This window comes from Salminus brasiliensis, chromosome 5 (assembly GCF_030463535.1).
Source record: "Salminus brasiliensis chromosome 5, fSalBra1.hap2, whole genome shotgun sequence".
In the NCBI taxonomy this organism is placed as follows: Eukaryota; Metazoa; Chordata; class Actinopteri; order Characiformes; family Bryconidae; genus Salminus; species Salminus brasiliensis.
This window is the reverse complement of record NC_132882.1, coordinates 21,970,511-21,998,437: the sequence shown is the minus strand read 5'-3', so window position 1 is coordinate 21,998,437 and position 27,927 is coordinate 21,970,511. Positions and strand designations below refer to the sequence as shown.

At 42.3% G+C, this 27,927-nt stretch overlaps 1 protein-coding gene across 1 annotated transcript; it reads right to left on the bottom strand.

The window, feature by feature from the left end:
- Positions 1-1,601: 1,601 nt before the first annotated feature.
- On the bottom strand, positions 1,602-27,927 carry tgfbr2b (transforming growth factor beta receptor 2b). The gene is made up of 8 exons (XM_072679849.1): positions 27,681-27,927; positions 19,421-19,571; positions 18,706-18,890; positions 10,942-11,237; positions 10,132-10,638; positions 8,380-8,521; positions 4,050-4,177; positions 1,602-2,679 (listed from the first exon to the last, which is right to left on the bottom strand). The coding sequence occupies exons 1-8, from the start codon at positions 27,742-27,744 to the stop codon at positions 2,491-2,493; spliced, it is 1,662 nt and encodes a 553-aa protein (XP_072535950.1). The 5' UTR covers positions 27,745-27,927; the 3' UTR covers positions 1,602-2,490.

Here is a 27,927-nt window from a genome sequence, read left to right as displayed (position 1 = left end):
CTTTTACTGCAGCAACAAACTCTCTATTAATTCCTTTGATTTCCTGAAGAAATGTTAAGTGAGGTGTCCACAAACCTCTGGAAATGTAATGTAGGATCACATGGGTCACAGTGCAAAGAATCAAATGAACCTGCTGTAGAACAAATGGCCTTCACCCATCCATCTTCTTCTTGGTCAGGGTCTCGGTGGGTCTGGAGCCGACCTGGAATCATTGGGTGCAAGGCAGGATTATCCTAAGGTGCCAGTCCATCGCCACATACCACACACACACACACACATTTACTCACAGCTTAAGCATTGCCATTTCACTTACCATGTGTTTTCAGGAGGTGGGAGGAAACCCACATCAAACTCTACACAGTATCAGTAACTGGAAACGAGTATCAACCCCACAACCCCAGATCCTTGCAGTGTCACTGTGGTTATAATTTTCCATGAATGCAAAAAAAATGACACTGCAATTTGTAATGTGCTTGTGTACTTACTGTTGTTTACCTACTATCTCAAGCCAGTTGGTGCTCTAATGGAGGCCAATGCTGGAAGTACCTTGTAGTATTAAAGTAACTACCCTTGAGTGATGCATAAGTAGCGATATACATTATATGGACAAAAGTATTGGGACATGTGCTCATTTAAGAGGTTTATTCTTCTCTTGTTGGAGTAACCATCTCTACTGTCCATGGCTTTCTTGATTTTGGAGCATTGCTTTGAGGATTTGATTGCATTCAGCAACAAGAGCAGTAGTGAGGTCGGGATGTTGCATTATCACCACCCCACCTCATTCCTAAAGCATTGGATGGAACACCACAATTCCAGAGAACGCACTAATTATATAATTATTATAATTGCAATGCTTCACAGCTCAATATTGGGGGGGGGGTGGCTCTAGCCCACACCTGGTATTAGGTAAGGTGCCAGCAAGTTCATGTTTATGTGGTCCAAATAGTCCTATTCTATTGGCAGTACTTCTCTACAGTACTACCCCACAATATGGGCCCCAGTTCAGGGAACTGGGTCCAATAAAGTCTTTATTGAACGACTTACACTATATGTCCAAACATAGGACTAGACAAGTAGCTAGTCCCAGTTCGACCTGCACTGCCAGTTGTTCTGCTGTTGCACTGCTGTCATTCTCTGTGCTGTACTGGTGCTGTTTATGATGGTCTGTACATCATAAGTTTGACAGTTTCTGTCTGCGTGCGTGAGCTGTAATGCTCTTAAAATGTCAGCAAGTCTGACATTCTGCTAACAGGTTCGTTTCCCAGACTACAGAGAGAGTGTGAGAATGCACATCAACAACAAAGTACTGTCTATAATTCATGCCTGCAGTTACTGACTACTCAGGAATGGAATGTTCTTTAGGACTCTTCAAGCCCTGGGTTGCAGCTAGTAGTGATTAATAACTGTCAGTCACTTCTTATGAAGTACGGCGCAAAGATGTAACACCTTTGTCAGACTGAGAGTGGAAATAAAGGTGATACAGATAGTAATGCAGTGAAATCAAAATAACAAGCAGATATTATCTATGTTTCTATTCACCTGATAGCAAAGGAAAGCGGAGAAGCGTAAATAAAGAGAAAATGAAACAAGTCCAGCCACTGTTAGAGTAAATACTGTACATAAATGTATTTGATCATAAAAGATTTACAATATATTACATACAGAAAATACATAAAAAGAAAGGCACACATTGCTTTTGATTCCTGATCAAGTATAATATAATATGACATCTTTGGAAATGCTTTACCAAAATACTGATTTTCTTTACACATGAAATTCCGTGCAGGGCTGTGTTCCCTTTTTTGGTTTTTGCGAAGCTCTGAAGATGTTTTCCACTGAAACCCTATTTACACTGTGCTTATTCTCTCTGGCATACACGTAAAATAAAAGTCCTTGTTAAAACAAAGTCAAACACACACCTCTTATTCATACAGATGGAGTCAGACATGATTACCTACATCCACACATGCGTATATACACACACACACACACACACACACACACACTCACTCACACGCACGCACAAACAGTTTGTCATAAAAACAGTGCTGAATTGATCTGTACAAGTCATATAATCTCTTGTTAATACCTGCTGAAGTGGAGAAGTCCACATAAATCATTGGTAAAAACACCAGCTATGCATAGATAATCTGATAAAGTGCATTAACTCTTTGGTTATGAGACACATTATAAAAAAGCTCTAGGTACTTCATTTCCCCATGGCCTTCACCCTGAGGCCTCCAATACACTCCAGTACCCAACTCTCCCACCCCCACCCCTAGCACACACTCACACATTAGCTGAAACACACTGAATGTATCCGCTCTTCCAGTTTCCACTGTTTGGAGGCAGAGATTCTTCTTTGGGAATCACATGAGCTGCACACAGATGGACCTGGTTGGCCACCAGTCGAAGCAGCAGACAGAACAGTCCAGGGAGGCTTTAATTGGTCTCTGTCTCTCTCGCGCTCTCTCTCTCTCTGTGCCTTTCTCATTTGTCATCACTCACGCTCACGGAGCAGTCCTCCGGAATCTTCTCTGCTGAGCTGCTGCGGGTGGACAGCTTGTCTAGCTCGTCGTCCATCTCCCTGAAACGTTCGGCCACACACTGCGCCGTGAGCCGGGCCTCTGGGTCGTGGTCCCAGCACTCATTGATAGTGGCACACACCAAGGCCACGCCCTGCAGGGCACAGAGAGAGAGAAATCAGATCACATGCCTGTTCTGCAAAGATTCCTGATGCACAGTTCTAACAGGCTTGACCCCAACATGTCCATACACACAGCCCACAAGCGAAAGGCTACTTTAGGAGAATATGGAGGTGAGGCTAAATTGGCCTAAGTTGAGAAAAGCCAGGGTGAGAACTGCAAGGGCCATGTGCAATGGTCAGCTAGCCAACCACACCATGCCGACTGGCCACAGAGAGGTCAGCAGTGCTATCCAGTAACAATGATTACAAGTACAAAAAACACTTGTGTGTTAAAAGTTAGGCTAGGCTATGAATGCTGTGCATCCAAGAGTCGTTGTGGTGATGTAATCCAGCCATTAAAAGCAGAGTTCATCATTTTACAGTAGGCCTACAAGCTTACTTTCATTCTGAGGCAAAATAACAGGGCTGTAAATAGGCTCTTAAACCAAAATCACATGCTTACTATTTATACATCAAAGAACAACTTAAAATACTGAATAAATGTATTTTATGGTACCTTTTAACACACTGGAAAAAAGATAACATTTAAAAAGTGCCATAAGAACATGCCACATGCCTTTTCCCCAATATATAACATTTAGCAAATAAACAGTAATTGTGCTTTTAAATGTAATAGAACTTAAAATTCTCTCTATTCTCTGTAGATGATATGAAGAATGTTCTTTCACTTACAAAATTGTTCATTTGACCCGCGATGCCTAAACGTTTGCATTTGAGTGTATATTTCAAAGGTAAAACAATAAAGATAGACCAATACTGCACAATAACAAATTCTGCATAGCTGTAAAAAGATTTTTTGTGGGTGTGGGTTTCGTAGGTTAACGAAGACCAGTAAGAGAATTTAAAATATGGACCATGATCATGTAATAGGCCAAATAACAATCACTGCTGATTCATTCACAGAGTAAACTTTCTGTTTGTTGATTTTTCAAAACCAAGTAATCATTTGAATCTAGTCATTGTGACGGCCCTAAACAGGCCCTGAAAAATACTGAATCTGCGGTTACAGTTGAAATTTCATTGTGATTAACCTGCATGGAAGAACTGGAGGGTAGATTCATAGCCAGCATGAACATCCTGTGTGGTTTGTTTGCATGCCTTTGCATAGTTTTCTGCACAAAAGATACCGATCAACTACCAGAAAAGTGATTACTAGGTTTTCAGTAATTGGCTGCCAGTTTTTTTCTCTTCAGTGTGTTTCCTCCTGCTTCCTAGTAATCGTGTCAGTAAAGAGGAAAGCATTAGCTGCCCTCAGAACATCTCCTTGAGCTTCTCTCTGCAGTCTGAGTTTTGTGGTCAGCTGTACTGTAGCGGTAAACGGCCTGTGGCTCTGCTCTCTTACCGGATGTTTCGTCCAGCTGTTGGGGATTTCGGGTCTGCCTCTGTCTCGGAGCACGTTGTCCTTCATGCTCTCCACACAGGGGTGCTCTCGCACTTTGGAGCCAAATGGAGGTTCATAGTCCTTCACCTCTGTAATGCACACAGACACACGCGATTAATCGCTCACAGCATTTCTCTTCAGGAAAAAAGTGCTTTTTACTGTACGAGATTAGATTAGTTTGGCTCTGTGCGCCGAGGTTTGGAAAACCGTGGAACTCTACTCTGGAAGTAATGTTTGGTTTGCTCTGGCACCTTCTTTTTACATGGGTAACCGAACAGCAAACACAAAACACCACCGGAGAGATCGGTTTCCCCAGCAGAGAGCCAACAATAATAACAATAATGAGAAGTTCTGATGGCGTGTTGTTTGTTTTCCTTATGAAAACAAATTGGGGGAAATATGGCCTAATCGCTAGACCATGCCAAGACAGCGCAAACCAGCAGTGTTCCAGGATAATTTTCCAAAACCCTGTGAAATGGAGCTCGCAGCAGCTGCAAAGACCTTTTCCTATAGCTCCGTCCTGTCCACACACACACGCGTGCGCGCACACACTTGGAAAAGGGCAAATAAAGGCATACCCAGGGTGAAGAAATCTGCAACAAAGCAAAAGGATATAACAGACCCCTGGAACATGTGTGCTGTTACAATAGCAGCCAGCATAAAACTCATTCCCACAACCGTAAGTGGAAGAGTAAGTTTACTTTGGAGAGCGTGTTCTCGACAGGAGAGAGAGTGTGGTATGTGTTTTTTGCCCTGTGCTGCGGGCCCACAGGAAGGGGCCTGGCCAGCATGGAGTCCAGGACAGGAAGTGCAGGGCTGTGATTGGACCCCTGCAGAGAAGCTGACTCCACATGCGGACGCATCCTGTTTTTGACAAGTGGACTTCCCCTGTTTCAATGCTTAAACAAAATACTCCCACCACATGCGCTATTTCTGCCACTACGCTTCGGCCCTGGATGCTGAAGTGTATAAAGGTAGCATGGAAGAATCTTTACGCCTACACAGTGTCGCAGGGGGCCGCTTTGCTGTGTTCACCTTAAGGGCATCACTCTGCAGACATGGGAGTGAGTCACAGTGGGACATAAAGCACTAGTGAAGAAACAAAACAGCTCCACCATCTCTCTCTGCACTGGGAGCTGTGGCCTGAGCTTTGAGAGTGCTCTCGCTATGCGAGGAATGCCGTGGTTTTGGGAACAGATGTCCCGCGGACCAAGGCCTCCCTCTTCAGGCCCTGTCGGCCCGCTCTGGCAGAGCGAGCTGGGGGAACAGCCTTTTCCCTTTCAGATTATCCGTCTGAAACCTCCACAGGCTTGTCTGTCTGACTCTGCGTCTGGGAAAGACGGGATGAAAAAACAAGGCTTAATCCTTAGGAGAGTTATTACTGTCGTTCTTCTGGCCTATTCAGATGTATTGACATTACAATATGCAATGAAATATAGATTTTTTATGCACTGACAGAGTTTAATCCACACTTTTCTTTCTGATTTGGTGTAAAAAAAAATATCCAGAAACTCCAGAAAAAGGCAGGGAAAGAAAATTAAGAATTAAGTGCTGAACATAAAATCTGTGATGGACCGTGCCCAGCCTTGTGCCCAGCCTTGTGCCCAATGATTACAGGTAGGCTCCAGACCCACTGCAACCCTGATTAGGAAAAGGGGGATAGGAAAATGGCTGGTCGGATGGAATGAACATAAAATGTCAAAATCCTTTTGTTATTGCCAGTGATAACTGCACAACAGGTTTTAAGGGTTAAAGGTATGTGAGAGAACGACAGCTGGTCAGAACAGACAGGAGTAGAATTCCTTCAGAGAAGAGGAAGAAGAAGAAGAAGAAGAAGGAGAAGAAGAAAAGGGCAGCAATGTTTCAGAATGCAGGGAACGTCTAGGGGCTTTGAAAGGCAGTCCTGGCATGAAGTCAAGCACACTGAGCTATTTGAGAGTGTACGAGCAGTGTGTGTGATTGTATATTAGAGAAAGAAGCCTGTGCGGCACTGCAGTGAACCTGAAACCTGTAGTGATGGATGGCCCAGCCGTATGGGGTGCTGCCACCTGCCACACAGCTGCTACACCCCCCCCAACCCCCCCCCCCCTTCACTACAGAGGGGAGCAGTGTGGTGTTTCTTAGGCTGGCTGACTCTCAGCTCTGCGCTCTCCGCTCTGCTTTACTCTGATCCAGCCAGGGCCGCACCCCATGCTAATTCAGGACATGCTAACAACAACACAGCGATCCAGAGCACAACAAACCGGCAGCCACAGGTTTCCATCACTCCCTCATGGGCCGTGCTGTCTCTGTCTCCGGGCAGGAAGAGCCTAGTGACTTTTGGGGCTCCAAGACTAAAGTTTGAAGTATTTGTGTGAACTAGACAGGGCCTGACTCTTCATGTAGGGGTTGGTCACTTTCAAAAAGCATTTCTCAAATAGTTCTCGAGCTCAGGTCAGGTTCAGATTTCACGTCTGGGTTTCTCATTGCCTGTCTGTCACCTTTTCGGCCTGCGTTTACCCCTGCTTCAGTTCAGACAGCCTTTATTAACACATTTATTGGCAAGGAGAATAAAAGCCTGGTGTGATTTCATAATTTGATATTAAAGGCCCCATACCATGCAAACTGATGTTTTTGTGATTTACATAAATGTATAAAATACACTATATGGACAAAAGTATTTTGACACCGCGCATTTATTGATCCTTTTAAAATCAAGGATTTCATCAAAAAATGTTCATCCTGCTTTAGTTGGAGTAACTGTCTCTACTGTTCAGGGAATGCTTTGTACTAGATTTTCAAGAGCGTCACTAGGTCAGGATGTTGGATGATCACACATCTGTGCACATCGGTGTCTTAAAGTAAAAACTTAAAGTAAAGTTAAAGTATGGTTTATAAGAAGGGGTGTCCACAAGAATTTGGACATATAGTGTACAATTATGTAGAATGGGGGCCAAAGGTACAGCAAGACGAAAGCAGAGTTCAGACTCAAACTTTGGATTTTAACAGAATGTTCTCAGGGCCGATTCAAAACGCTCCCCGAAACAGAGGGACAATTTCTGGATAGCTCCTCCTGATGCCTACCCACATCAGTGTGGAGCTGGAATGTGACAGCGTGTCTGGCTGGAAATGTCGTGAGGTCTGCAGATAAGCCCATAGTAGCAAAACAGCGAGGCTCCTGTCGTCCCTCTCAATCACACAGGGAGCATGCTGGGGCATGTGGGTAACACAAACCCTGCATCGGGACAGTGTGCTTGACAGCAAACATACGCACATATACATAACGGCACGCACTTGGCCCATTAAAATAGCCAACACCAACACAGAAGCCCTTCCCTGTGAATGCGATGACCTGAGCACTTGAATGCTAGTCAAGCTCATGGGAGCTACTGACTTTCACATTATGTGAATAATCAAGGAGTCATAACGTCTTACACAATCTAGCTAGCTATCTAGCTCCTGTTTCAGTAACATGCTCAAAATGAAAGGTTCCTAAAAGATGAATAGTTTACACAATTTTATTAACTTCACTTGGAATAGATCCATTAGATGACATAGAGGTTCTTTTTCTTATTTACAAAAATGGTTCTTTAGAGAACTGGCCTTCAAGACTCTTTTTGTACACCCTTAAAATGGGGGTTCCTAATGGTAACAATGTCACGAAGAATACTTAGAGACTTCTTACTTAGAACCCTATTTTTGCTATGTGTTGGAAGAAATTAGCTGAGAGCTGTCATTTTTCTTTTGCAGAAGATCGCACACACACATATGTGCTTGTGCAAACATGCATACACACAGACTCAGAAGAAACATAGAGGGATTCTTTTCCCCACCTGACCAAAGAAGGACAAGAAATCTGATGGTCTATTTCACGTTCTACACATTCCTGACATTCCAGCAGCCAAGTGAACAGCAAGGCTACAGAACCACCTCTGTTCTGCTTTAGAGTGATGCAGAGAGGCTCTGGAATAACAGGAAACAGCAAATCGGTCGAACCCGTATATGGGTTTGCAGTGAGTTTACTGTGCACAGCTCTGAGACAATAGCCTGGCAGCAATGGCAAAACAAAATGCCACAGCCTAATAGGAGAAATAGCTAACCTATTTCCATCCACTCTCTCCTTGAGGGGCAATGACTGACTCCATGGAAATAGAACTGCATTCTTCTGAGGTTGTTAGGGATGTTGGACACAAAACTGTGCTCTCACAGGGTTTCTTGTTCTCCACACAATGCCACAAATAGCACTACATGTTTGGCCCTCTTTTGCAACCGTGTTGTTCATCTGGTCATGTACTGATATGAGCAAACTCACCTCCAATGGCGTTACACCTAGAGGTGAGCTCCCACAGCACTAGAGCCATGGAGTACACGTCCGTCTGCTTGAAGGATTCAATGTTCTCCAGGTTGATTCTTGACTCCAGCACTTCTGGGGCCATGTACCTGGCTGTTCCAACCTGTAATGAGGAGACAGAACCACAGGTCATTGCAATTCCTTGCCTTTGTAGTCTAAACTCTGCATGGGCTTTGATCTCGATCTTGGATTCAGGATTTATCGCAAGGAAGATAGACAGACTCCTATCTACAGCCTGGAGGCCTCTTATCTCTAACCAACTACTTGCTCAGTTCTTTGTTCTGCACATGCTGCATTTGTTTGTTATGCTGCTTTCAGTGAGTTTTCCTCTTAAAAACTGTGAAACCTATTTAAAGGTCTCAAAGGAAACCGCGATGTGAAGGAACAGTGGTTAAAGTGATTGTGGGTTTTTTTGAGTGTAGTGACTTATTTTACGCTTTGAAATGCTTCACAGCTTATCAAGCTTATTTGGCTGCTTACTCATTTACTCAACACCTTTGTGTCTTTGCATTTTCAGCCTGTGAATCACAAATCAGCGCAAACACACAGAACAAAGGTCACACATGCATCAAGACTAAGAGATGCCTGAGGGGACTTTCCCTGCAAGTCATAACATAGCTCTGCCCTAACTCTCACACTGACACTGTCAGCAATAAGATCGGCTTTAGTCAGGCATCACACCAGTGCGTCACACTAAGCCAACCGCCATCGGTTGTGAGTATATGTGAGAGATCTGAAATGTGTGACAAAATGTGTGAAAGAACAACACCATAAATCATTTCTCATAGCCATTTTGTAATTCAGTCATGGTGTATCGGTCCACCCCCGGGGGTAAAATCCAATTTCGTTTTTCGCGTAGGCTGTCGTAGTGAGAGTCAAGATTTGAATTTTTGTTCGGCTACAAGACAATCAAAGTGTTTCTGTAAATTGACAAAATCAACTTCTCAAAAAATGACTGATTATAGGAATTGGAACTGATTACGGGAAAGCTTAGATTCTCTTATTATCTGTAGGAGATAAGTTATTCTTAAGGTTGTGGAGTAAGTACTGTACGTATGGATCCATCAGCACCAATTCAACCTTGAGGTGACTTGTGAGAGTAATTTTTCCTAAAAAAAAAAAAACAGAAAGAAAAAAAACACGCTACATGATACACTTTAGATCCAAATGTTTGTAGACAGCCCTTCTTATGAATGCATTCAGCTACTTAAGTTGTCACTGAATCCCATCAAATCCTTGCAACTGTGCTTCAGTGCCCTGGACAGTAGAGACAGTTATTCTATTCTGTGTCCCAATACTTTTGTCCAGTGTAGCGTATGTTTTTGTTAATTGATATCACAATGCTGACTTTTGCGATACTGATACACTACATGTCCAAAAGGTTCTACAAATGCATTCAGCTACTTTAAGTTGCAACCATTGCTGACACATATGTGAAAATATACACATACAGCCTGTATAGTCCCTGTTGAGTAGTATTGCCAATAGAATAGGACTAGCTGGAACAGATGAACATGAACCTATTGGCACCATGCCTAATGCCAGGCGTGGGCTAAATGCTCCAAAATCTAGTAGAAAGCCTTCCCTGGACAGCAGAGATTGTTTGGCCATGTAGCGTATCACAAGTCACATCCCAATCAGGTCATATAGAAATATACTCGCATTGTGGTATTTTGTCCACATCGTACCGCCCTAAAATAAACCAAAACTTGCCTGTCCGCTGTTGGCCAAGTCGTCCACAGACAGGGAGTTGTCCAGCCGCAGGCCCAGGCCGAAGTCGCACAGGCAGCAGGTGAGGTCATTCTTCACCAGAATGTTGGAGCTCTTGAGGTCTCTGTGGACGATAGGCACTTTGGGCCGGCCACAAGGTGTGTGGTCACTGTGGAGATGGGCCACGCCCCGGACCAGCGAGCCGCCGAGCAGGCGCAGGTCCTCCCAGCTGATGACGTGGCGCGTGAGGTACTCCTGCAGGTTCCCGCGAGGGTGGTAGGCCGTGATCAGCCAGTACTGCTTCTCCACCTTCCTTTCCTCGGCTGTCAGGAAGTGCAGCACGTTCTCATGCTTCAGGTCAATGTCAGAGAAGATGTCCTTCTCATTTTTCCAGGAAGCGTACTCCTCGTAGGGGAAGATCTTGACCGCCACTGTCTCAAACTGCTCTGAGGAGCTCTGTTTCAGCTTGGCCTTGTAGACCTCGGCAAAGCGGCCCTTGCCCACCTGCAGGTAAGGGTGAGCAATATGATGAATAGGTATAGTGTGTATTCTGTAATATATGGCATATCATAGACATTGCCAGTTTAAACCAAACACCTATAATACAACAGGCCTGAAAAATATAGAGCTTTTAATCGTCATCAAAATGCTGTTAATTTGCAATCCAGATTCCATCTCATCCACTTTCAGTTATCAAGGAAACATGGTCTTATGCAAAGGTTTGGGCACATTTGAAGTATGTGTTGTGGATTTTCTAAGGGAAAGAAAGGTCACATTGTGATGTTGTTTCACGGCGCTCCCTCTCACCTGCAGGTCCAGTTCGATGGGCAGTGGCTCAGTGTTGTGGTTGAGGCTGTTGGCATGTGTGGAGCTGCTGTCGGAGCGGTCGTCGTCCATCATTATGGCGCAAGCGTCACTGCAGTCCAGAGGTCCTTTGGGACCTTTTCGCTTCAGTGGCTTTTTGGTCTCCCACTCATTGAGCTTGCGGCGTCGCTGGATGCGGTACCAGTAGAAGGAGACCACGACAAGGATGGCCAAAACCAGCAGAGGCAGCAGACTGACCAGAATCACAGACACCAGTTGGCTCTCTATGACACCTGGCTCTATAGCTGTGGACAGAGCACCACAATTAGCTTTCACAGACACTCTGTTCAGTACCAGTAATGTTGCTGTATATTGCAATTTGTGTCAACAGAGACTTCCACTGACACATCACCTGCAGGTTCAGTGTTAATCCCTACAGCAGCAGTATATCTGTTGCGTTAGCAACCAAAAAGACACTGCAGTGCTGAGATATTTCAAATACGGCCTGACTGCTTTTAGCATAACACAGACTTTCTATGATGAAAAACTATGCTAGAATGAAGAAATCAACAAAAGCTCTTAGGATTCTGGGACTCCAGAATGTGAATTCTCTTCGTCCCCATGCTATACTACAGTATTTATATCATTGTTTATATAAGGATCGTTGAACAGAATGTGACAGTTCAGAACTGATCACATTTGACAATGTGACAGTCTGACTGTCATATTATGCAGTGAAAGACAAATAATTGGAACTATTGGAGTCTTTTGTTTTTTTGTTTTTCTTTTTTACAGCACTAGCAATGCTCCCAAAACGAGGAGGGTTTCCTCCGATACATGTGAAGCCCGCCACTGCCTCTTTTCAAACTGCCGCCAATATGGCATTGCCAGGCAGCCAACATGCTAAGATGAAAGTAATCCCCAGCTCCGCTGCACTAGCCTACAGACGCCTGTGCCGGCCAACATCACTTAAGAGGGTGATGAGGGGAGAGAGCATAGCCAATGGTGCCCCCTTAGACTCCGGCCACTGTGTCATGGCTCAGAATTCCACCTTGCGACCCCTGGGCCACAGTGATCAATTTCATTTTGGACCACATTAAATTACACTGCACAATACTATATGCCATATTACACTATGCCATAATATTTGCCATTATATGCCATAATTAATAGCTTATTAGTTTTACATCAGTCAAATTCTACACTTAAAAATAAAAGGTGCTACAAATGGTTCACCTGAGCAATGACACAGAAGAACCACGTTAGGCTCCATATATGTAATGGAGATGTGTGAGTATGAAAAACCATCACTTGACCAATTTAAAGGTTCTTCACACTCAAACATCTCTATTACAAATATGGAGCCTGGTGGAGAGGTGGTTCCTCTATAGAATGGCTCAATGAACCATTTGTAGCATCTTTATTTTTAAGAGTGTAGTTTAGGTACTGGTTAGGATGAAGAGTCTTCACTAATATGCTTGAAATCCACGGTCTGTTTGTGTTTTTGTGGGACCTATGAGGAAATGAGCTACACAGAAGGCCTATGTTCTGAGGCACTGTCTCAGTCCCTCAAGGAAATTTACCATGCCACTCTGTCTGCCTGCCAACCTGGAGTTTGGCATAGCACCTCGAGCACTGCAGGTTGAGTCTGGAAGCAGAGCTATTGGGCAGAGAGTGGAGGCAAAGCTCCGTCTGTCTGCATTCCTCAATCACACACACATACACACACACACACACACTTACAAAGCACTACCATCACTAAGAGACAGACATAAAACACTCTAAAATAGATACCCGGCTGCGGAACATTAAACATGACAATAAAAGGCAGGGCTGTCTGGAAACGAGAGCAAAACAAAGCTAACTTGAAATTAAAAAGAGCTCTACAGGACAGACTGAAATGCGCAGATTTGTGCATACTACATAGAGTGGAATATTCTGGTTTTTTTCTTTCTCCCACATTTAGTAAAAAAAAAAAAAGAAAAAAAAAAGATGAAGTCATGCCACTTTTTCTACAAAAAAGAGAAAAAAAAAGAGAAAAAGTCAAGAGTGCCAGCTACGCTGTGGTGACTGGTGAGAGTATTAACTAATAAAAAAGCCTCTTTTCCTCTGGCCATTCAATTATACACATGTGGATGTGTGTACATGTGAGTGTGCCAAGCTCTTTCTAACAGGCAGTATGGAAGTCATGTTCTCCAAAGCCCCTGACTCACAGGTTAGTCAAATAGAGTCTAATTGCTTCAACATTCTCAGCGGGTTCAGAATAACAGTCCAGAAAAAAGGGATGAAATGTGTCTGGATTCTCATTAAAAGGAAGATCCTTCAGACGTAACTTCACGGGAAAACTATGAAGACAAATTGGAAGACAAATTAACAGCTGCTGAGCAGCTTCATCTTAAAAGAGGGTCAGGATTTAAATCACAGTTTAAAACTGAAGACAAGTGTCTCCTTGTCTCTGAAGGGCTGTAGAGTAATATAGATTAAAGCACAGATAAGACATCAGATTCCTAGATTAAAGACATTTGCCTTGTTCTTACTGAAGTGTGGGATCACTCAGAGCACTACAGTGCGGTTATGCAGGTTTGGCCAGATGCTCTGATTCCTGCTTGCTCATTTCACTTACTGCAAATTATTTGTTTATAATATAAGGTTTGCATATTTTAATTGGATTTTATTGAACAATAAACTGACTGATTCAAATATTCCAAAATGTAATAAATGCATGTACAAATGCATATCGTTGCTATTCATGCAAACCTCTCATCTCCAGAAGACCAACTTTACAAGAGCCTTAACTTTCAATGGAAGTGACTGTTAAAAGTCACTTTATTCCAAGTCATTTATAAGCATTTCTATTTCCATGGCAAATCAGCATGGCTTGGGATTTCGCCCTTTACACACAAACTTTTAGATTAGACCACTGAGTCAATCTGAGTTCTCCTCCAATGTCACATTTACACATTGAAATATCACTTGTTCCTGTCAGATGAGTAACTGGCATTTAGATCTTTCTGTTCTGCTGGTGGGACAGAGTGTGTGGGAGTTCTGCCGGAGAGTGGCTGCTAACATACAGCTTGTAGCATAATAGAGAGTTTAGGTCATTGTTATTTGTTTGTTATGGTTACAACTATGACTAGTTTCACAGCATGACTAGCGCTGTAAATGTGTTTATCTCGCTTTTTTTTGATGTTGCAAGAAATCCCTCTCTTGCTCCCCCTCTCTCTCGCCAGCAGTGACTCAGTCATGTCTTCAGAGCATCTGCTCTGTGACTGGAGGCCTGGATTCCATGGTGTGGGGGAAGAGAAGAAAAATCTGTACGGACCAGACCTGTCAGACACTTCCACACTCTTCTGCTGCCTTTTCTTCTCCTTTTCCTCAAAATAACCTGTGATAAAAGAGCAACTGAGGGTGAACAATTCCTGCCCTACCGTCAGACTGACTCGGACACTTAGTAAGAATGACGCATTGGTGAAGAGTTCTTGCTCCTGACTGAGAGGTACAGCTGAAACAGTTTGAGAGAGCAGTGTAAAGAGATACATCTCTACAGACGTACAACTACACATGTGCCAGTTTCGATTTCGACAGCCATGAGCATTTTCACTGAGACCAATGTGAGGAAATCTGTCATAGGTATGAGCAGTTGCCTCTTACCTACTGCAGCATTCAAAACAGACAAAACGTGTTGAAAGTTGAAAGTATGTACACTCTGAGCGAAAAGGGTTCTATATGGTACTGAAAATGGGAACCATTTCTATATAGAACCGTTTGCCGACGAGAGTTGAGAGTTGTCATGGTTCTATGTCATCAACGTCACACAAAAAAGACGTTGAAGGAAGCAACCCTCTTAACTTCCAATGGAAGTTGATGTAAAAATTGTCATTCTGGAGCATTTCTATTGGTCTATGTATGTATGGAACCATGCCAAATTCAAATGATGTCAAAAAGTGTTTTTGCTATTCAGTGACAAAAAAGAGCCACCGCATTTGCTAAAGCAATTTTCTGAAGAGTGTAGAAGACTGGTGCTAGTACACTGTTGCACAAACTCCACTGAAACAATTGAGAACAAAAACAACAAAAAAACCCCCAAAGTAACAAAGTAAAAGGATGATGAGAAAGTAAAAAACAAACCCAAACATAATGAAAATGACTAGCATAAAATCTATTTCACAACTGTAGTCTGGAACTGTGACCACATGCACTAACAAGCTGCAAAAGCTTAGTGTGAAATTTGTTATGTGTGAAGCTGTGGCTATAAAAACAGTGCTGAATGCCACTTTAGAAGAATAGTCCTGAGATGCTTCCAACAGCTATAAATCGAGAGCGCTGCTGCAGTCCACATTACATTTGTCACTCTTCCTATTGAAGCAATCGAGTTTACAACTGCAAAAACAGGAAAAATGTGTGTAACTGACACAGCAAAGCGCAACACGCTCTCACTGATAAGCTTTATGGGTTGCTTATTAGAAACGAATGTACGCTTGGTGGAGCGCTAAAGAGGAAAAGCAGGAATATAGCCTATGCTCATGATTCATTTAGTGATCTCCATCTGTGATCCATCTTGAATTCAGAGCCAGATTCATTTGGGCCGTCAATCAGGATCAGAGTGAGTCAGTGTGCAGCTATTTGCGAGGCCCAACATGCGGTTCTCATGTCATATTAAACTGCCAGTAAATCAAGATATAAACATTTTGTGACTGATACAAATGAAGTGGCTAAAAGTTCAGACACACAATTTGTACTTTATTGTAGTGAGAAATGAAACATAGTTTTTGTTAAATAGAGTTTAACTCTAGTTCACCAGTTCTGAATGTTCACATTTCTTAAAGCAACTCTATGTAGTGTTTCTACCTTAAAATAACAACATTAAAATCATTGTGATGCTCCGCTCACCTGTAGCAGGGAGAAAAGCGTAGCTGTCGCTGCTACTCGTGGCTCGGCACACTGCTAACTGCACTATGTAACTTTAGAAAAGCAGGCAGGACAAGGCAAGAACTGCTTAGAGCTACTCTACCACATCAATCCATGTGTTTCTTTCAGTTTCTTTCAGTGCATCTCGTCCAGACAAATGTGTTCTTCAGGGGTGGCTCAAAGTGTGAATTACACTTCCCTACTGTTGGGAGAGCCCAGGAGTAAGAAGAGCAAATTTTCCATAGCGCTGCTTTAAATTCACAGCAAATGAGACTCTTCTGCAAATTCAAATCTTCTGCATAATGAAATGGTTAAGATGTAAACAAGGTAAGTTTGTTGATCTACAGAAATGTAACAAGTAAGAAACGTTGGTGGTGTTGAAGTTCCTTCATGGAAAGTTACTCAACAAAGTTTTGGCATAAACCTTTTTTTCCAAAATCTCTTCAGGGTGAGTGGCATGTGCAGGGTGTTGTCCATAATTAACAACACTGAATATGGTTACTGCCATGCAAAAACCTTGTATCTCCACTGTTGCTATCTCCGTTTTTCACTTTTGACAGTGTCAATCTGGCAGTTGTTCTTTATATCGTATCAAACTTTCATAATGCATGGACCAACAGAAATGCTCTAAGATTTTTACATTGATTTTCATTGCAGTTAAGAAGCTTTTTCCTTCTACTGTAAAGTTGCTATTATGGAGGTATATGGTTTTTTTTTTGTGTGACAGTGGTGATATGCAAATTTAGAATACATGCATAGGTTCACTGGCGGCTTTGGACAGTCAATGAAATGGCTATATTTGTGTAGGACAAAGCAGTGTTGGGAAGCCGGGCTCCCCTTGGTCACAACTGTAAAGAACGTTTTTCTACAATTGTACATGAAGCCACTCAGAACGATGATGTTTACATCTCAGCCATTTCATTAATTATACAGTCAATATATAAATAATATTCAGAACTAAATAAGAAGTTAAAATAGCAGTTTTTAATTATTTTTCATTATTCATTATTCTTTCATTATTCATTATTATAGAAAGACTCACGCTAAAGATTAGGTTTGGTCTGTATTAATATAACGGTAAGCAGGTGGTCACTATAAACCTTTCTGAAGACAGGCCTACAAACACAAAATTCCAGATGTGAAAGGCTTTCCACACGTCAGAGGTGTCTGTTTGTTACAATATAAACAAAGGCACTAAGTAGCAGTATTTTATCAGTGGAATTTTGGAATGGGAACATTATTGACATACTTGTTGGGCCCTAATTTCCAGTAATGCTGTGTAAAGAGTCGGAGTGTTTTAATAAAAACAACAGCTAAAATCTTTGTTTTCCTCTTTTTAATTTTAATGTTTAGTTACATTTGTTTCTTAAACAGACTGAGCTGGTCTCCTCATGCTCTGCTCGTGATGTCTAAAAACACTCTTCTACCGATCCATGTTGTGGCACTAAAAACTGCAACACTCTGGCTCCACGCCACACATAGTTAATTTCCCAAAAATGCTACGGCTGGGAAAAAACAATGCCAAGCATTTCTGGAAAGGTAAATCGTGGCTCCGTTCCAGTAAATAAACATGGGCTTCCTGCACGTCCTCACTGAGGGAAGGAGTGAGGCCTCCTCCTCTGTCTGAACCTCGAGGAGCATGGGCTACTCTCACACATCTCACACTTTACACACTTGCACTATAGAGCACTATAAGCCTGTATCCAGTGCCCAGCACTGTAAGCTATTACAATGGTCTGCTAGCTTTTATAGTGTTTATGTTTACTCACATTTTCTTTTTTTTCTTTTTTAAGCATGTAAAGAAGGTTTTGTGAATGCAAGAAACAGTGTGTACACCTCCTCAGCCTTGTTTACATTTGGGAACACTGAGTCAGAGCATGCCCAGTGCAGCCAGCTGCTTGTCTATGTGGTTGTGATGCCTCTGCTTTGAGTTAATAGACAGGAAACCACATGTCTGAGATCCTCCGCTTCATGGCCTCGCAAGACAGCCCGAGCCAATCTGTCTCAAACAGGCCAAAACACAGCTAGCGTCACTGAAAAGGGGTTGTACTACTACCTTGGTATTTCCACATGAACACATCAACTAAAAGACAGAATTGTGTTGTGTCGACGATTGTGTAAATCTTATTCCTGTGCAGACTATGTACACACAATTGAGCAGATCATGTATTACAGTTGCTGTAGGGCAAAGTCTCTCATGACTTGAGCAAAAGGCTGATATATCATTCCAACTATGACTTGATGCGCATCCTGTAGCTATGCTAGGCTATGCAGATAAGTGAGTGGTAAAAATCCTCAATGCTGCGTACAGGTTTTAGTAGAGCTTTTATGACTAAGTGACAGTAGCAATATGGCTTTCTAACACAGTCAGCGACTGCAGAAAAGCTACAGATTAGAACTGATCTTCATATGCAAAGCCATGTGCCACTCTGAACCATGCTACAAGAACACAAAGTGGGCTATGACTCACTACACAGCAAAGTACCACAAGGCATCAAACAAAAAGTCCTCATTTGACATTACAAATGTATCAAAACCACATTCTCACCCACACACCCACTCGCTTAACCTACTGAGTTTCAAAGTTCTGTTCATTGCAAAGTCTAATGACATTTGATGTAGCGTATTACAACTTAATGCACAGATGATGCACAAATGAGAACTTTTCAAGTCCTACATCTTCGATGTAGGTCAAAAGGCTCACAATTTTCATTGTAAGAACTGTGTTTTTTCAGGTTATTTAACCCATTTCTAGACATCTAATGACCTTATCAAAAGAAATGAACGGATTGGTACAAAAGTCTCATGACGGAAAATGTGTAGTGTAGCTGGAGGAGGAGAAAAACCAATGAAAGTAGATCTTACTGTGAGGGAAAGCCAGGATTTCATTGCACTCTTCACCGATGCATGAGCAGATGTAGAGCTGACCAATGGCTGTCTTATACTCCTTCATCTCGCATGTGGTGCTGTTATAGTCGTCCAGATGAACGCCATACACAGGCTTGGACGGGTGATGACAAACTGTCTCAACTGTTTGGTTCCCCTCATTCCTGAAGGAATTGGACACATCCGAGATTGAGCACACACACACAGTGATTAAAGGGGTTATATAAAGAGGGAGGTACTCAGTATAAACACAGTCAGTCTAGGATATTTCCACATCTACGCAAACTCAATAAACCCATCAGAGCCGGAGATGCTTTCTAACATAATTGGGTTAAACTTCTCAAAAACAATATGACAAAGAGATGGAAAATAACAATTCTACTGGTGTGTTTTTTAAAGTGATAATTTAGCCACAAATATTGTGTTGTTAGCCTTATTAGTCTTAAGATGCTAACGTCGCTGTTAAGGAGTAAATGCAAAATCTCCATTTTTGATAATCTGAGTTCTAAGCTTCCATTACTTGTTAGCACCATTAGCATCATACCTAATTTCAAACAGCAAATACACCTCTTTTTTTTTTCCCTGCTTCACAACTGGTCTATCTAACTGGAGTGCTGTACTGGATCTATTATTATGAATGATTTATTATTAAGGTTTGTGGTGAAGAAAAAAAATAATAAAAGCAGTGACATACCAGATTGCCACGCAGACCTCGTCAGTATTCTCACAGATAGATGTGATGCTGCAGTTGGCCTGGCAGGTGCCGGTGCCGTTACAGGAAGAAGGCTCCTTGTCGCAGAACTTACACAGCCTTTGCAGCTTAAACATCCCAGGAGGCATCCGTTCTACAATACAACAGAAGAGCAACAGACATTCAGTACGATCCAAACTGTAGTGTAGGATTGTGCCACAAACCTTTCCACCACCGACTGTCAAACACACTGACTGTCATTTTCCCTGCACGTAAACAGTATGATCATGAAGTTGTTCCCAGTCCAGTCCACGTTTTTGGTCTAGTCCTGCTCCCATCAAGCCTGAGCCAGATAATTAGCAGTCTACAGGCCCTAATTACCTCCCTGAAGTTTGTTGTGTGCTAGAGCAGAATAAAATTGTGGTCGGGTGGTCCTTCGGTACTGGATTAGGAACATGCATATTGTTATAGTACATTCTGCACCCTAAGTCCCCTCTTCTGGAAGTGGCATATCAGCATGCTGGAGGAGGGATATCTGTAGTGGCTCACTGTGGCGTGTGGGAGCGTGCATCTCCTAGGCCATCTTCTCTATTTCTGACCTGTTCATGCCATCCTCTGTAACTCACTCACTTTCCCTTGAGAATATAGACATATTTTAGAGTATATACAATATATTAGTATATAGATATACTATAAATTATATATATATATATATATATATATATATATATATATATATATATATATATATATATATATATAATTTATTAACATTTTATTATTCTTTCAGTATAGCATTTTCTTTATGACAAAAAGATTACTGGTTACTGGTTACTGTTCTATAGCATGGATCCAGAGAACTCCTTTTGGCAGCTAAATGACACATTTATAACCCAAATACAGCCATGCCCTACATATACACACACACCTATGGTTGGGAGGTATCCACTTCATCCTGCGTTAGCTTACTCATCCTGCTGTTGATTAACTGACACAGGTATTTCCAATAAATACTCAAGCGACTGGTGTTGGAGTGACAGAAAATGTGGCAAAATGTGACAGGTTTATGGTGTTTGGACCTGTGGCTGGCCAGCTAGGCTTGGTGGGCCTGTTTTTTCCCGCCTGTTTTCAGAGCGTGATCCCCAATCAGTGAGCTCCCACAGCGCTCCCACCCTGTGGCCATCTTCACATGAATGAACAAGCTACTTCGGCTGTGTACTAGATAGACACTAGGGATGCACCGATCAGGATTTTTCAGTTCCGATACAGATACATAAACTCTGCATATCGGTCGATACCTGATACAGATCCGATACCATTGTAGAATTAATAAACCGTATACCTCACTATGCGGGAGAGACTTAAGGCATCAGGATTGACTTAAACACTACTTTACTAACTTTGTAAAACAAAATATAACAAATTAACACATAGATAGAAATGTACTAAAATGCTATTTATTTGTCACTAAAATAAACAACTGTGCAGGACCTTGACACAACATTCAAATTCTAAATAAAAAAATATATATTATAGAATATATTAAAATACATAAAATGTATCAGCATATATAAATAAAATAAGTAGCTTCACTTTGTCAAACTCACAAACAGTAATCAATCTTATTTTTTTATTTTTAGAGTAATTCAAAATAAAATCTATCAGCTGAACCTGAGCATAAATAAGTAACTTGATCAAAAATTGCAAACATATAAACATGTAGTGCTGTCTCACACCAACAAATTAAAGTGAAAGGATACCCGATCCAGCTAATTTCGTTAATATCGGGACCGATATCCGATCCTAATATCGGATCGGTGCATCTCTAATAGACACATCAGATGCCCTACTTTTATAAACAGGTACTGCAGTTAAATAATAACTGCAGTGATGACTATAATGACATTGCAGTTGGAATCACATAACCACAGTATTGCAGACCTAGCACTATTTTCTTCTCCGTTAATATTGTACTAATGAACACATATGAGCGCTTATAGACAGCCCAGGCATAACTAATATACCAAATGAAGCAGTTTTAATCAGGTGTAAAAAAGAGGGAGAAGTAATCTTCAGTTTGGTGTGAATCGTTTCTTTGGCATTAATAAATACCAGGAGCAGCCAGGGTTAATCAAGACAGCCCCAACAGCTGACCACTTGTGTCCATGTGTTTATGTGTGTGCACGTATTTGTGTGTGGGTGGCATATGCAGTCATTAAACAGTGTAATGTAGCCCTCTAGAGCAGCTGTCAGCTTCTGTAATAAGCATGCCTCCCCTGATAAAAGCCTTCCTCTGCTCTGATAAAAGGCTTTCCCTGCCTCTGGCTGGCTGAAGGGGAAGCCACTGGGGCAAAACCATCACAAGAATCTCGGTCCAATGTATGTGATAGGATATATGGCCACTATAACCAGCAAACTAAATTAAATGATCTATAAAACACACAAAAATACCCTTTTATCCAAGCGACAAATTGCATCAATGCAAAATAAAATGAAAAGGAACACGTGGAGCCGAATCACCGACCCTTCACACTGGCACAAATTGCCTTTACCCACATATGTATGAGGATAGGACAATTAAGCAGGTGATCAAAAGTTAAAGGGAACTTACAAAGCTAAGAAACAGCACTAATCATGAAAATGAGAGCTAGCTTCATATGTATTTGGACAGTGACTGTTTTTGTAATTGTGCCCCTATAACCACCAAAATAAGGCAATCAAGATGTATTTGAAGGTTTTTATCCATCTATACTTGCAATATTTGGCTGGATCACTGGTTCCATTAACAGCCATACATGTCCCTGCCATAACAGTGCCTCCACCATGTTTGGCAGATAATATGGTATTGCTTCAGATCATCTCCATTAGTTAATCTTGATTTCAGCTTTTTGTTCCAAAGAATCTTGTTTCAGAACTGGGCAGGTTTTTGTTGAATAATTTAATTAAATCAGTCAAATCTGTTCATGAAAGTCACCAGTGTTTTGCATCTTGTGGTAAACCGTCTGCATTTACTTTCATGAAGACGTCTCTTGATTGTCTTCCTTGGTTTTCCACTTCTTTTTTTTGGTGTTGCTGAGCTTGCCAGTGCATTCCTTCTTTTTAGGAATGTGCCAGATTGTTGATGTGGCCACTCCTAACGTTATTACTTTCTCTCTGATTGGATTATTTTGTTATTTCACCTGTATCGACACCTCTTTGGACAGCAAATTAAGAGTTCCCATAAAATTCAACACTAATGAGTGAACAGACCATGAAAGTGCTCATCAGATAATGTAATGTGCAATTACTTCTGAATCCATATAAATGATGCAAATGGAGGAACAATGTAAAAAAATTCGTAAACAGCTTGTAAGGATTAACTGTCCAAGTACTTATGGACTTCAGTAATAATCATTTTGAAGTTTGTAGATGAGGTCAGCTTTCTAGACCTAATCACAGGTAGTGTCCTATTCATGCTCAATCATAGGCATGATAATACAGTACAGAATGGAGACTATGTGTCAATTTGGTTGTAAAGACCCTGAAATCAACAAGATAAGTGTAAATAATTGCTAACTGTCACCAGTGCCCTGCTTCGTTTCCGTCCAGTTTCAACATGATATGACAGCAGTGATATTCTAATATAAACCCGCATTCCCTTTACTGTAAGCATCACAACAACATTAAGTAAGGTTTGGCTCCACAACCATCCTCTGAGAAATTCATTGGCGGGGACATCTGCACTGCTTCAGGGTAAATTCAGGGTGTTAACAAGAACACTGCTGGACACCCCACCCCATCCTTACCAAGCTTTTTCCAAAAGCTTCAGTATATTAAAATCTCTTCCAAATACCAATGCTTTCCAGAAACCATCTGAATTCACTTCACTTCTTACACCCCATCCATCATACTGTATCATATTTCCCACATTTGTTAAAAAACAAAGGTGCTTCAAAGGGCTCTTCTAGCAATGCCACAGAAGAATCACCTTTGGTTCCATTAAGAAACTTGTGAAGAACCTATCAATAATCAAAAGAATGTATCAGTGTTTAGGCTCTTTACATTTACACGTCTCTATTACAAACATGGTTCTTTATATGACCAAAGAAATTCTTCCACTGAATCGTTCAAATCACCTTAAAAAGAACCCTAAGAAACGATGGTCTTATCAAGTAGCTCTGGCCTGAGGGTCTTTGTCTTGACTAGTAACAATCCATCTACTCTCGGACACTTTAGACTACAGCAGGACCACTCTGTTCTTCCCCTGTGTCCCCCTTCCTTTCATGTGTCCCTTCTCCACTCCTCCCCTTTAAGGATGGACCAGGTGACCTGGACGAGGAAGGAAGAACAGACAGGGCGGAAATTTGGCTTTCCTTCCACAGCTAGAATAATAAAGCGGGACAACTTTTACTGCCACTGCAGAGAGATTCACATCCACTCTGTCTCTGACTTCACAATGATTTGATTTTTTTTTTTTGGGATTCTTTAGGAAACGATTCAGTACAAAATTCAAAATGACTCTAAAAAGACAATTCAATTTGGGATGATCTATTGCACAACAGTGTAATAGATCAATGCCTTTATTGTCAATTATGAATGCTTCCACTGCATTTCTACACTGCTGCACTTCATGTCTCTGGCTGTCTATGGATCATGTGGTTTGTGCCTGTGGTTGGACTTCAGCAGGCGCAGTACCACAACGAGCAGGGTGATAGCAGCCCTATAAGTCAACTAAGCCCCTTCTTCCCTCATTCAAAAAAGCCACATCTCCCCTCGCTCCCCTTGTGCAGGAAGAGCATGTGGATGGAAGCCTCTGGCTCAGTGGAGCGGGCCAAGAAGGGATTGTGCCCGCCACGAGGAGAGGAAGACTAATATGGTCAAATCAGATCCAGCCACTTTGAGGTTACGTGACCCCTCTTCTCATCCCTAAATAGCTGTTTCTCAGCTCTGCACCCAGAGGCCCGCAGAGGCAAGAGTAAACATGGGCTCAGACTCACACCCCCTTCTCAACTGGCCTGAGTCTTACACTGCTCTAAAGGCCTACAAAAGAGCCCTTTCAGCCTGGAACCACCACTCTGCTGCCTGCACTGAAAACCCTTTCACTCCAAAAGTCCATCACTCATAATCTCCTTATAGGACAGCATAGGAAAGCAGTCAAGCAGGCTTCAGTTTCCCTTTACCAGATTTTCAACAGGTGAATATATGGCTTTACAGGCAGTGGCTGGCTCAAGGAGTAGTACTTTATGTATTTATGGTAGACCTGAAAAGATATTGGTGAACAGCAGACATGTCGTTTTCTGCTTTGATCGTGTCTTTCAACAGCTTGGCTGTTGACGCAGAGATAAAAAGGCCTGATGGTTCAGACAGGCTGTGCAGAGCTTCTGATAAGTCTGGAGGGAGTGGACACTCTCCCAAACCAGGGGATAGGAACGGTTGCACATTTTATCTTAGAAAAACGTATGCTTATCAACATCAGTGCAGTCAAGTCTGAATTACATACAGACTGACAGACAGGCAGGCAGGCAGACCAGCAGACATACAAGCAGATAGCCAGATGAGCAGATAGCCAGACAAGCAGACACACTGGAATAGAAAAAAAATATTTAAATGGTACGGTCTTCTGCCTCCACAGGCAGACTGCTTGTATCCTAGCTCTAAATAGTCAGTGCTGAAGGTGGGAAGGGAGAAAACAGGTGAAGCAAACTGCAGTACCTCAGCGGAATGCATTACACCCACAGCCAAAGGCTCTCTGATGTAATGAACTATGTGTAATGACTAAAGCAAACAAGGCACAAGCCCAGCTCAGTGTGTGAAACTCAAAGACATGATACACCACATGAACTCAATACTACAACTCCTTTCTATTGCTAAGTAATACAGAGTTAATTGGGCTGAACGCAAACCTGTGGACATTGCTGCCTCGATGTGAAACGTGCGACTGCAATTAATGACAACATATTTACAGCCTGCAAGTCAAACGACTCCCTCTGTCCACTTTTGGCGGGATGATTGGGTAATTATTATCTAGGAGCTAGGAAGCACCTGTCAGGAAAAGGCCAGTTTAGGGAGAGTGACTTATGGAAAACAAAGTGTTGAAAGAAATACCTTCTGACGGCCAAAGCTTGGCTTACAACCTACTAAATGACAAAACCTCCATAACCTGCCCTCTTAAACTATGGGAAACCTAAAAATGTAAACATCCACTGAAAACTAGCTCTGAAAATAGTCCACTACAGACTGTGTAGATGGTCTGTTTGTCAATGACATTCAACTAAATATCTAACTATTAAATATCTAACTATTAAATATTTGATGCATTGATTTTTAATGTTAAGTTACTGTCAAAAGGGTAGATTCTAGTACTGTAAAAATGTAACTCATAATTGTCGTTTTATTCAACTCAAAGACCTGGGACTCTTTTGGATCTCAACTCAAAACCATGGAAAGCGAAGAGTCAGTTTAGATAAACAATTCAATATTTGACTTCAACAAAAAACTAATGCTAACATCAAACTCCAAACCTAACCCTAAATCCAAACCCTACTGTTGTACTAAGTTTTACTAGGTTGCAATAATGTATGCAAGCCTCTCAAAAAAAAGTGTGACCTTAAATCGTAGTAATTTTCCTCGTGTAGGTATTTAAACTAGTCGCTCATGAGCTTATGGTTCATGATAATACACCAAACTGTGCAGAATGCTTCGGAGTAAAGCCATCCTTCCAGCCCTGTAGACCAAAGAGAACCCATCAGCCTTGTCTATCACAGGCAGGTTGCTATTTAAGAAGGGAGCTGAGGCCGGGAGGGCCTCATTTGATATAATTAGTGCCTAACTCACCTGTAATCATGGGGTGAAGAACTGGAATTAATGACAAGGGAGAGGAGAATAAACAAACAGCTCACACCGTATGAAAGAAAGAAGGAAGGGGTGTCTGGCTGGGGCTGAAATGTTTCCCTCTTTAGACCCTCAAGAGCCAAAAACTCCCACTAAACCCAGCAGAGCAACAATGTAGAGGTTAGCTAACCCTCAGCACCACTATTTCCATACACACAAACACACAGCAGAACATGTGCTACACGTTTTAACCCTGCACCTCATCTGAACCCGGTGCAACAGTCGGAAACATAAGGTCAAAAAAGCTAAACTAACTAAATCATTTCATCATAATGACTTAGTATCAGAAATTCAAATAATAATAAAACTTTTTGGAGTTTTTAAGTGGCAGCCTTGCACTTTAAGGGCCTCTAAGGACTAAAAAAAAAAAGAAGTTTGGACCAAGAATAAAATAAAGCAAACAAGCAGAAGGCATGTCTCTGTAAACCTGTGGGGGGAAACGCCTTAGGAGTTTATTATTAGCCTAGCATGCTGCATAAACCCCCTCATAAACAACCTCCTGCACCTAGCAAGTAGCTGCAACTCAGCACCAACTCCATTACAGTGGAGCACCTGTGGAAATATGTGACTGATTGCTCATGTTGCGTAACTTGGGCTTCAAGATGAGCTACAAGGAAAACAGCGCGTACTGCCCAACTCTGAAACACGTCCACTGTAAGCGATCACCTGCTGGACACAGCGAGATCAGCCTGCTTATAGAGGAGGTTCGAGTACACGGCTGTGTTGCACTGCTGAACAGGACTACCGTTCACTGAGAGTGTGTGTGTGTGTGTGTGTGTGAGTGAGTGAGTGAGAGGGAGGGAGGGAGGGAGGGGGGGAGTGACTACTGTAGTTACTCAGGCTGGATCTGTACCTTGTTCAGCATTTCCCAACTTTAAATATTTACACTGACGAGTGTGAGGACCTAGATCTCGCCTTCATCAGTCCATGTAGCTAAACACGCTTTCAGCACCTGGACTGCGGTGTGTGCTGTTGCTGTATGTCCGGGCTGGAGTAGCCTGTATTCTGAGGTAAAACGGACTACACACACTCAGTCACACACATCTACCGGAAAGTGTTTTTTCTGTGGATTCAGCACCTGAACTGATTATCTGTTGCCCCCGACAGAGCCCCTTTACCTAAAAACAGCCCACAACGCGCTTCAGCCGCAACTCCGTCAGCTCCTGATGAAGTTCTCCTGCGGGTGTGTGAGTTCCTCGGCACCTGATAGCTAGCTACGTTTTTAAACTCCTGCTAAAGTTGTTTTTTTGACTATTATTTCCTCCCTGCTCGAAGCCTTATGTAGCTGAACTAGTAGAACTTCACCCCGGACTGGTTTTAGCCTCCTCTCCCGCTGTCCCCTGCTGTCTGCGGCCGAGAAGGAGACGAAGAAATGTCAAAGAAGCGGACTCACCGATTCCAGCTGCGGACACGAAGAAAGTGGCCCACCACAGCACGCAATACCGATACGGCTCCATCAGTGAAGTTAAGCCTTTCCGTGCCGTTCATTAAACTGAGGCGAGGCGGAGAGTCTGTTGTGTGAAGTGAAGCTGTGTTTGCGCGCGCGCGCGCGCGTGTGTGTGTGTAAGAGTAAGTGAGAGAGAGAGAGGCAGAGAGCGCGCTCTCGCTATGAGCTGCTCTCTGAGGAAAAGCTCGGCGCT